The sequence below is a fragment of the Rhopalosiphum padi genome, chromosome 4 (assembly GCF_020882245.1).
Source record: "Rhopalosiphum padi isolate XX-2018 chromosome 4, ASM2088224v1, whole genome shotgun sequence".
Classification (NCBI taxonomy): Eukaryota; Metazoa; Arthropoda; class Insecta; order Hemiptera; family Aphididae; genus Rhopalosiphum; species Rhopalosiphum padi.
Window position 1 is genome coordinate 39700367 of NC_083600.1, and position 12280 is coordinate 39712646.

General features: G+C 25.1%; 2 protein-coding genes across 2 annotated transcripts; one reads left to right on the forward strand and one right to left on the reverse strand.

The window, feature by feature from the left end:
- The first annotated feature begins 5080 nt into the window (after positions 1–5080).
- LOC132930004 (uncharacterized) lies at positions 5081–6490 on the forward strand. Its single transcript, XM_060995662.1, has 2 exons — positions 5081–5779; positions 6250–6490. Exons 1-2 carry the CDS (start codon positions 5154–5156, stop codon positions 6488–6490), a joined length of 867 nt encoding a protein of 288 aa, XP_060851645.1. The 5' UTR covers positions 5081–5153.
- A 486-nt stretch (positions 6491–6976) lies between these two features.
- On the reverse strand, positions 6977–11822 carry LOC132930637 (large ribosomal subunit protein bL20). Its single transcript, XM_060996616.1, has 4 exons — positions 11536–11822; positions 11244–11354; positions 7284–7427; positions 6977–7172 (listed from the first exon to the last, which is right to left on the reverse strand). The coding sequence occupies exons 1-4, from the start codon at positions 11620–11622 to the stop codon at positions 7065–7067; spliced, it is 450 nt and encodes a 149-aa protein (XP_060852599.1). The 5' UTR covers positions 11623–11822; the 3' UTR covers positions 6977–7064.
- Positions 11823–12280: the final 458 nt, after the last annotated feature.

Genomic DNA, 12280 nt, shown 5'->3' on the forward strand with positions numbered 1-12280 from the left:
ATAGATTTAACTAATTGAACGTTTAAATTTCAAAATAAATTCTCATAACACTAGACACAAACTGTTTTATTTCTACCGAAAATACCGAATAAATATACGTTATTCTCCCCATTTAACATTTTAATGTCCTTAGGAAACTCCATAAAAAATGAAGATTTATTTCAATCTTCACTTAAAGATAATTATACATGTACTCACTGATTTTTATTTTTATGTTCATTACATACCATGTATGTACATGTACCTTGATGTATACCTTTTAAATATTTATGTATCTATGTCTTGTATATTTAATGTGTAATTGGAATTTATTTCCGTAATAAACGATATATTACTAGTCTTCGTGAACAAAATACATACACTTTAAAATTATATTATTCGTTTATAAAATAATTTATATATTATACCCCCCTCACACTGGTTAATGGTTATAAAAATATTGTGTGAATGAGTAATATTGAGTATATGTGCTTACCCATGCTCAGCCGTGGTAACCTTTACACGGGACAGGAGAATTCAATCGTTAACTTATTAAGAAATTAAAATACATGAACCAAGCTGTAAAACTAAATCTGAAAATGATTTGTGTGATATAATTTAAAAAACAAATAATACTAAATATCTGGACGTCATATTATTACTCATATTTGACCAATATATGAAATGGGACATTCAAATACAAAATTGAATAGTAAAAATACGATAGATCGATCACTTTTATAACAGTGAAATAAGACATAACAAATAATTTTTAAGACATGTTTATTAGATACAGACTGTACAACTATCGCCTCTCAGGCTTTATAGTTTCTATATATTTAGGAATGATTATACAATAAATATCTTAATTTATTAATTATCTACCCTCACACAACTGAATATACAAGCTTATGACGTAGTACTTAATCATATTTATACAAAATACGCATTTCAGAGATTGTTACATGTTAAATTTGTACACACAATTTAACGCTCGCATATTAATAATTAAACTTTATGTAAATTATAACATTATGTTTTAAAAAACCAATAATCAAACTATTACAAAAATAATACACGAACTTATTAATGCTAACATCAGTTATTAAATATTAATGTTTAAATTATTACTGAAAAACCTATAGCAGGTATTATAATATGTACCTAGTAAATAAAGTATTAGTTTCCCTTTACTATTATAGTCTTCTTTTTTTTTGTTTCACAGATTTCAGAGCATAATATAATTTTCACAGTATCATAATTATTTCTATAAGCTTAGGAATATTACTCGTATAATTTCGATTATTGTTCATACATTTGTAATTATGACAAAACAATGTTTGAAGTTTACAATCTTCTTTTGTATTTGCAATTCTATAAACGTTTAACGAGAATTGTTCTAAAACTAAACAGTACTAACTATAGACATAGAACAAAAACCAATAATTGCAATATACATAACTTTTCCTCGGGTGTTCAAAAACTTTAAAAATTAATTACACGTTCAAAATTTTAAAATATTTATTTTAATTAAAACAATATTTTATTTATATAGGCAATATATACTAGATATAAAACAGCTAGGACTCACACAAATGAACTTGTTCAATATAACTCAATATAATATCAAAGAATAAATACTAATAAAAATATTCTATCTTTAAAAACACAACAACAATAAAATCATTCAAAAAATTTTAACTGTCGCAATAAAAGTTGACCAACTTTAAATTGGTAATAATATGATACCTTAAAAGTTAAAAATTAATAAAATTGAAATTGTCATTGAATTAATAATATAATATGCCCTAAGTATATAATAATAATATAGGTACCTAAAAAAGAACAAACGTTTTTTTTAATAACATTATCTATACCTAACTAATTTTTTTAATTTTCATATACTTTAGTACCTACTTAACGTTTATTTTGAATTTTAAATTATGTTAATTGATATAAATTGATTAATTGTAATCAAATTGTTTCGTTTTTCGTTTATTGATTTCGTTAAATTGTTTGAAATGTTTTACGTTATAAAGTTATAAATAACCTTTTGAAGCCCAGGTTACGTAGTGTATATAATGTAACTCGTGAAACTCACGCCACCTTGTTGCACGTAAATTATGCATGATTAATTAAAGTGCCGGTGAAAATACTTTTTTAATAATTGCAATGAAGAAAATATGTAAATATATTAAAAAAAAAATATTCAAACTTTACAAAAGATTCGTTTAATTGGAATATATTTAACGATGAAAAACAAATTAACACTGCCTACCGTTTTAAATAAATAATTATGTCTTAACAGGTCTAAACACACCTGTTTACCGTGGTAAGTTTTTAAAGAAATCACGTGGACCATGTTAATAAGCATCTAGGTCAGTTATAAACACGTGCCCGCGGTAATATGCACATTTTCAAAACGAGTGTAAGTTAAATCAAAAAACTGAAATCAACGTTTGAAATTCGCAGTTAGTATGCCTGTAATAAAATATTAAATTCACGCACGAGTGGCACTAATCGTAAGTTTCTGCTAATTCCAGACCCGTTCGTGTGTAAGATTATATCATGCAATGTTCGTCAGCAAAACACACAAAATGATACATTTACTTATCACAGATATTTCTGCTGCTAAAACTATGCGTGAAAATCCTCCCACGCGACTAAAATAAAACAGATAAAGGTGCTTTTCAAATTGGTATCTTTTATTAAAATATATGTATAATATAATTTTATATTTTTTTAATTTGATCTTTTCAAGTTCAACTGCTATTGTTATAAGCTATATATTTAAAATTTTATTTTTTTATTTTTTATAAATGTATGACTCATTTCTGCCTCCATCGGAAGTCAGATGATTTTATTTAATTGACCAGGTATATAGCACTGTTTTTGTTTTTCCTCGTAATACATATACGAGTAATTGAAGACACTGTTAATAATATGTGTTTAGCAGTTAGCTGTGTTCCGCCAATTACACAAGTAGACGGTTCACAAAAATATATTTTATTTCCATGTTTGTCATAGATATAATTTGTACTTTCAATATATGCATCGAAATATTGCAGGCAATTTATTAGCTATAAGTGTCTTGGCACAAAATGTATGTACCCGCTATAAATTTATGTTGGGATTAATATTTCAATACAGCTTCGATTTTCTTCCAATTTCATATTAAATGTGTTTTAAGTATATTCATTATTCGTTGAAGATTACTTAATACTTCCAACAAGAAGAAAATATAATAAGGTGAATATTTATCTTTTGAAAGAACCTTGAGTAGTTGAGTAAATTAATTTATTTAACTTAACACCTCGGCGTGTTGAACGGGCTCAGACGGCAGTAAAAAGAAACGATTTATTATTACATCTATACAGACTATACGAAGCTTATTTTGTCCCCATAAAATTTAAGTATTTTCTTCCGAAGATAATTACTTATATTACTTACAGACTACAGTAGGTACAGGCGATACAGCTGTGATCAATCAGTATTATTATAGTAATGGTATACCACAACATAATAATGTTATGTATCAACATTAAATCTAAAATAAAATACCTATTTAATTTATTTAAAAAAAAAATCTATCTCAATATTGTTTTATAAAATAAAAAATAAAAGAATTTTAATTAATTTAAAATATTAGGTAATTGCTTAAACCTGTACAGTGTACATTTATAGACAGGTAAAAGGTAATTGACACATAATAAAAATATATTTTAAGTTTGAAAAACTGTTATGCATATATGATAAATCATTTAGTACCTAGCCTTAAATAACATCTATGATTTGCCTTATCTAATAGTAAATATTTTAATTAACTTTTCGTTCAACTATAAACCAGTGGTTTATATAGGTTTTTATAATTTTCTATTGTAAATTGTAATATTATAATAGAGCAGATATAACAATCAATTTATTTTATTATAAATAATTTATAGATAAATAAATAAATAAATAACAATCTATATGCATAGCCATAATAGTTTATAATTATTTTTCTATTTATCCAAGAAAGCAATTTGTTCTTTGTGTTACCACGTATGATAAAATTTCTAATTTAAATTGAGGAAATTCGGTACTGAAATATTTTTGACATTTCAAATTTATTACGACACAATATATTGTGGTATACAATACTTACCATCCAAGTAAAAATTCTACAGGTAAAAATTTAATTTTTTTTTATAAATTATAACTGTTACGTATATGTTTTACAATTGCTGAAAATTATGGAAAAAGTTTAAGTAACAGTATAGACGGTATTATGGTAGGTACCGCTTGTATGTTGTCATCTATACTTGAGTAGGAGGAAAAAATTACGAAAAATATATCAAGATACAATCGAAAACCGAGGAAGTCATTCTGTTGTATTAAGTAGGTAGGTACTTAGTATCCTATGCATACTGCAATGGATGTGTAGATGTGAAGATGAGTATTATCAAATAAATCTCCGCTAACTCCGTCTGATTATTTTACATTAGGTAGGTATATCATTATTGTTTACTACGCGTTTGACTGAGTTTCATGATATTAATTCAACAGATATTTCGATTTATTTCTGGTTGAGTCACTATAAAATAAGTCATCCATACTCGTGTCACATGACACATTTATTAGGAACCAAACAGTCAGTAAGTCTTTTAACAATCACATATAGCTGATAATTACCATCTGTTCAACTACCAACAACCGTTATTTACAAATATTGCCATTGATTACGCCGATTTCGATCTACGGAGGACCTTTTGTTGTGAAACAAACACGAAGACAGAGTTCTAAAACACTGCAGAACGTATATATATCGTCATATTCGAGCGTGCATGACGATTAAGGCAATTAATCTATAAGATGTAGCAGACCTATCAAGGATTCTTTTGATCCATGTAATAAAGTTTGATGGGTTACAGTTTGAGTAGGTACAGCTGGTAGGTATAGTAGGTATACAGAGAAACCAAGATTATTTTACCCATAAAATATGTACTTAACCAATGGCAATAATATAATTATATTATCCGGCTAATATTTTATATTAGATATAATATACATTTAACACGTTTATATAATGCCTTATTAATTACCTATTTTTAGGTGGCAACCGAACATCTAATAACTAGCCAAAATATTGATTTCAATAAAAATATAGGTACTTTTACTAGAAATAAATAACTATGATATGCGGCACTCGAGAAAAACCTTTACCGATATTAAAAAAAAAATGGAGACCCGCCAAAGAATGTGATCGAACAACATTACTGGCTATTCGTCGTCCAACAGCCGTATCGAAATTCAGAGATAGTGTACCACGCCCCAATTATCGGCCACTAAAAAACTATCTTCCGTCATGGGAATCCAGAAAATTTGACGAAAAAATTCCAATGTATCATGGATACACTCCATCTGGTCCAATTGTCTTCCATAGAGGACTTATGGGAAAGGATCCTTTTCAATCAGATAATAAATTAAGTTTTGTATTAAACAACTCGTATGACATATCACACAGATATAACCCATTACACGATCCGCATTTAAAACACTGGGTTAATTCACCAATCAATCGAAAATTTCTGGAAAAACAAGGACTCATTACTGAAGACAAGGATGTGATTTGCAGCTTAAGAGAATACAACGAATACAGACGATTTTTATTACGCGTATACAATGATTCAATAACACGTGAGATAAAACTTAAAAATGCAGAAAATGAGGATCGTGAAAAAATAGCTATTGCAAATTTTAATCATAGAAAAGAATTAATAAAGAAATTAAAACTTTTGAAGTATAAGTTAAAAAATAAATCAAAAAATGTAAGTTTAATGATAATAATATAAATTATAATAGTGAATCACCTATACCAGGTTACTTCAAAAAATTGCCAATATATAATATTGCTAATACTATTCCTTTTAATATTTAAATTAATACATTTTTTGAAATTTATTTTTGCTAAATTAGTGAGAGTTGTAGATGAAAAGATACATTTTAATGCAACTTAACTTAGTAATTTACATAATATATTTTAACTTATGAAATACCTATTACGAGGTTGATGATTTTTATTTAATTTTTGTCAATTAATAATGATAAGGTACATCATAGTTGCATTATAAATGTTTATAGTAACTTTAACAATTTTGAATATAATAATTAGTATTACTATTATTATTTATTATTAAAAATAGATTTTTCAATTCTTAATGAAAGAAATTATACATTATTATAATATATAATCAATGATAATATTTATTTAAATATTATACAGGGAACAAGTAAAAGAAACCATGTTAAGTCTTTTTGTAAACCTTCAAATAAAGAAAGAAAACTACCATATAAGAAAATTGAAACATATACTGTATTTGGATCCGGCTTGGGTGGTGTAATTGATCAAAACAAGTACAAACATACCTTTATAAAAGGTTCCCCAAATGATTACTATTTATTGGGATTATTTGATAATTTTTTTAAACAACAAAAAGACGTAAAACCTACTGTGAAACAATTACAATAGAAATCATTTGAGAAACTTTTTGTAAAGGGTATAAGTATTAATAAACCAGATTAATTTATTTAAAGAAGACCAACAAATTTACAAGTATAATAACTACAATAATATAATATAAAAATATATTATAACAACAAACACCTATTACTTAAATTATTGAATTTGTTTACTATAAAAACTAAACCAACTTTTTAGCAGTTAATTATTCTGTAAAAAGAAAATTTTGATTTTATTCAGGAATAACATAAAAGGACTAAGATATTTAGGCCTCTGCCATGACATTTTTGAAGGATGTCTATTGCCTAGACACACCACCGTAAATTGGAAAGTAATACTATCATAGTTCCACCTTAGTTTTAATTCCAAAAGAAAAAAAGATACATCCCCCTATGCATGTCTGTGGTTATTATACTACCACAATCTATTGTCTGTATTTTAATAATTTAATATTCAATAAATTGTTAAGATAATAATTGATTATAAAATGTTAAGTTAGTTTTTACAAATAACATTTATTTATGTTTCTACAAAATTTCTTAAGGTTTAATGATTCATTTAAAAAATACAATATAAAACAAAATTATTTTTTCAATAAACCTCTAGTGACTACATTTGTTGGCTTGTCGTATTTTTCAGTACCTGGTAAATTATAATCGATTGATACAGATTTTGCTAGATCAGACAGTGCCTAAAAAAAAAGAAATTATTAATTTACTTATTAAATTATTTGAAACAAATAATACTAAACTGTAATAAGTAGCTAGTACAAATTATTGTATAATAAATAAGTTAATCTTACTTTAAAGGAATTAGGTTCCCAAATAGCTAAATCAGCTAAAACTTTCTTGTTCAACTGAATATCACATTTTGATAAACTATCCTTGAAATTATTTATTTCTATTCCGTGTTCTTCACACCCTGCATTAATACGAGTGTTCCATAACTAAAATATTAAATTCTAAAATTAGATTTGAAAAAATATAATACTTAATAAAATATTAATTAATATATCTGAGTTTTAATGTGTTTCGAATATTATACTGTCTATCTAACATTAAATTGCCACAACAAATTAATATTAAGAGTTATTATAAAATCTGTATTCAGAAAATGTCAATTGATTTCAAATATTGTAAGAGATAATTATTTGGCTAGTACAAAAATTTATTTTTAAATTTAAATTATAAAATACATGATAGCTTAGAATTTTTTTGAGAATTGTCTCATAACTTTTAATATCATTCTTTTTAAAGTTAACTTATTAGTTATTATAAATATTTTGCTATTATAATATAATATTAATTATTTTAGTATTATTATTACTTATTATACATTATTAAATTACATAGCTTATCTATACATTATAGATTATTTCAATTACTTAAAAAATATTACAATCACTCATCACTTTACCATAAAATCGTAAAACAAACTTATAGACAAAACTATGAAAGCATTTTGGTTTAACAAATGAGAAAATTTAAAAATCATCTTTTTCATCTTTAATATAGAAGTGGTGTAACACAAAAAGTTTGATTATAAATTTATTTTTGTTATCATTATACAACAACACAGAAGATAAATTATTTAATTTATAAATTTAGGTTAGAACTCAAGACATCTACAAACAAAATATCACTTATAACATAATAAAAATTATGATAAAAAGAAAATAATAAGTATTACTATTGTAACTTTTAATATATTTCTATAAATATTAACTTAATCAATTTGTATTATTATTTATTTTTAGTTTATTTAAAAATGAAAGTAATCAATACCAATATGAAAATATTGCTTATTGTTATTAATTTTTACTGACTGTATCTGAATGAGGAATATTTTTGTAAAACATAATTTACTAATTTAGTTTAATTAACTAATATATTTGCTTAAAAATTGCATTAAATTAATTAACCATATTTTGCTTTAATTAATTTAAGTAAAAACTACTAAATTCCAATTAAATACTATTAAAATTGAAATAGAGTTTTTCTATTCATTATACCTAACAGAGGTGTTAATAAGGGGTAATGAAGGATAGCATCAGCAATCCATTTTTCATGAGATGCTTTTTCTATTTGTTTCTTAAGGTATTTTTTTATTATTTTTATTTTGAACAATTTACTACCCCAGTGATTTTTTATAAACAGTGCCACAGATATCTAATAATCTTAATTCATGACAAGAAAGACATTAGAGTTAATTTGCTAATTAATTTAGCAAGATCGGGTTATTAATTGAGAAAATCTCTTTGGCATCAGTGCAATACTAATAACTAATTATTCTAATTTAAGTTGGGTTGTTATAATTTTTGAACTTAAAATATTTATTTTTTCATGAAATTAAAAACATTATGATTTAATGAAACAAATCCATAATTCAGTATTTTTTTTTGTCAAGTCTTGTACTGTTGTTTTAATTTAATTTAAATTGTATTCATGATAAAAGCAAGACACTATATTTCAATAAAGTTTGGAATTAAATACATTTATTTTATTTTATTTTATTATTTTATTATTACTACTTAAAACAAAAGGTTATTGACAAAATATTATATTATTATTTATTACCTGGTTATTTTACTATCAATATTATATAATTTAATTTAATTTACAATAATATCTGCCATTAATTATTTTTTGAGAATATAAATCTTTATAATAATATTTATCTATAAATTAATTAGGAAAATAATTTTTAAAGACATTTTTTATTTAAATAAAAAAACCTATTCTATTCATTTGCATTTTAACTATTTTGGTATCATAAAGAACATAATATATCAGCATTAATGAAAATTAAATTGTTACTTTTAATTTAGTTACCATGTTAGTTTTATAGACTTGTTTATCATATTTTTACTACAGTTTATTATTTTATAAGTAATACTAGAGCAAATGTACTTATTATCATATTTGTAAGAAATACTTTAATACTAAAATAATTTATTTTTAAAAATCTTTAATACCACATGAAGATTCTACTGAATGCTATTATCTCGTGCATTCACATAGTAGAGGGACTGAATTATTTTGAATACACATGTTTAACAACTACAGTGCTATATAGTGCCTCCGAACTAAAATGATAAATGATAAATATTGCAATAACATTGTGTATCCATAGTATTATTTAATCTATAAATCTATTAACAGCAAACTAGAAATTATAAAACATAATAAAATATTATAAATCAACATTTAAACTAGGTTCTTGGGTTATTTAAATAATTCATTTTTTAAACATTTTAAAACACAAGTAAAAAAAGAAAAAATAAGTTAACTTAAATTCAATTATATTATTATTGTACTTAATATATAATTAAAAGTTATTTAAGTTTAATGATTTTATGTATTACATTTTTATGGTTTTAAAAAATAATTTAATTTAAATATTGGTATTATTTATTATTTTTTTATAGTACAAAAATGATCTGATGGCATTTTAAATTGCACAATTTTTAGAATATATGTATCAATAAATAAGGTAAAAACAAAGGTCCTCAAGGGCTCTACTGCTCTAGTGGCATACTTCAACACATATAAATGCATATTTATTTTTATTTAGGATATAGTTAATTCTTGATTTAAGTGTTCTTAATTTACTAAAAAACTAAAATAAAAGCCATTTTTTAAAAATTAATAACTGTACTCAAAACCAGTGCGTGGAAGGAGGATTATAAAAAGTGGTACTTAACATCGCCCAACCAATACGCTACATAAAAATTATTCTGCTCGCTGCAAATCATTGTAAGCTTTCCAGCAATTTGACAAAATTATTGAGCCTGGTATTATATATTTTTGATTATAGGTCATCCACCACAATCTAAATATGATAATTGTAGGAGCAATAACAACACACTATATGGCGGGGCAATACATTTTATGCGGCGTACTAGCGAGGCGATACAAACAAGTACCTAAAAAGTTATATAATTTTACAATGTTTAGGAGGACATTATACATGAATGTGTTGTCTCTGTCTTTTATATATATACAATATGGAAAATTGTCGTTCAGCAGTATTCATTTTGTGTTGTTAACTTTAATATTAGAGTAAACTTATCTACCATCAAATTTAAAGGTAAGAATATTATCTGGGAAATCTAGAAATGTCACATGCTTTTATTTATATTATTATTTTAAAGTTGTAATATTTTACATAGCCATAACTCACTTTAAAATGATATCAATAAAAGCATATGACATGTCCCAGATCAGCGTTTCCAAACTCTTTTTTGAGCTATCCCAGTAATTAATATTTTTACTCTTCATGACCCACCAAAATATTTAACATTTATCATTGTGTAAAAAAAGGCAAAATAAAACACATTTGAATGTCCACATAAAATTTTATAATAAAATTGAAGCGTTAATTTGTAAGAACAGTGTAATAATTAAAATATTATAGATACTAATTATATCAAATTATCAAACAAAATGATAAATAATAAAATTTAATATGAGAATTTTATTAAATTCTGTGACCCGGTATTATATTTTTATGGCCCGGTAGTGGGTCTCAGCCCATTATTTGGGAAATGCTGTCCTAGATAATATTCTTACCTTTAAGTTTGATAATAGGTAAATTGACTCTAATATTAAAACTAATATCAGTAATATCATAAAATGTGTTATGCTGAACACAAAATTTCTATGATATACATTAGTAAAATAGAGACAACATCCTCTTAAGTGTAGGTTTTAAGCTACAGCTATAAGTATACTATACTTGTTTTACATGTTTTGTAGCTTACATCAATCATATCACTTTTTCGCACTGTCCGCCCAATTGTTGCAAATTGAAGAGCACGGTGAACTGCCTTAATAGCAATTGAATAGCAATTTCTTCGACGACCGGAAAAGTGCTAAAAATATAATATGTGTAAAATATAATATTATAACTTATGGAGAAAGGGGAATACTATCCTGAAAATATATTATATTTCATTAATCACTAGACCTCGCTGGGATTTGTAAATGAGAATTATTTATAATAAAATAAGGCTCGTAGATATAAATGATAGGATATTTTTAAACATTATTTACAGCAGCAATTTTGAAAATTTTTCTTTTTCTCCAAAACTCGTCTGGACCTCTACTTCTGACCATCATCATTGCCGTTGTAAAAACCATTGTAAATTATAAACAAAAATCAACGAGTAACTACAAGAAACAGTAGTATTATATTTAAGATTATTAATTTATCAGCGGCGATTAGCCGGCGTATTTATAATACACAAATTTTGATTTTTGACTATAGAGAGTAAAAGTAAAAGAAAAAATATAACCACAGTAAAAACCGATGGAACTAAAATATTAATATTTCGGCACATGACATGATAAAAGATAATATTAAATTTATCTGATAATTTTATCATAATATAATCACGATATCTACCCATATACCTTATACCCTTTAAGGTCTACTATGGTTTCTACCAAATATAAGCAACAGTCAGCTGTAGATATGGTTTACATTGCACGCAAGGTTTATAGATACTAATAGTATCTATAAACCTTGCATTGCACGTGCGTATAGTTTGTTGTGATTACTGATTACACGCCTCGGGGAAACTCGCCATGCTTTGCCATGCTTTGAATCACGGACTAAGAATAGATAGAATACGGGTAGGAATTGGTGATCGGTACCATATTACTACAGGATAATATGGTTTCAAATCACGATTTAAGATAATTAATTATCTATCTTAAATCGTGGTTCAGATAGCGCCATAAGTGGTTTTACAAGACGTTTATAGGTTGTTTAGAGTATTAAACATAACATTGGTCT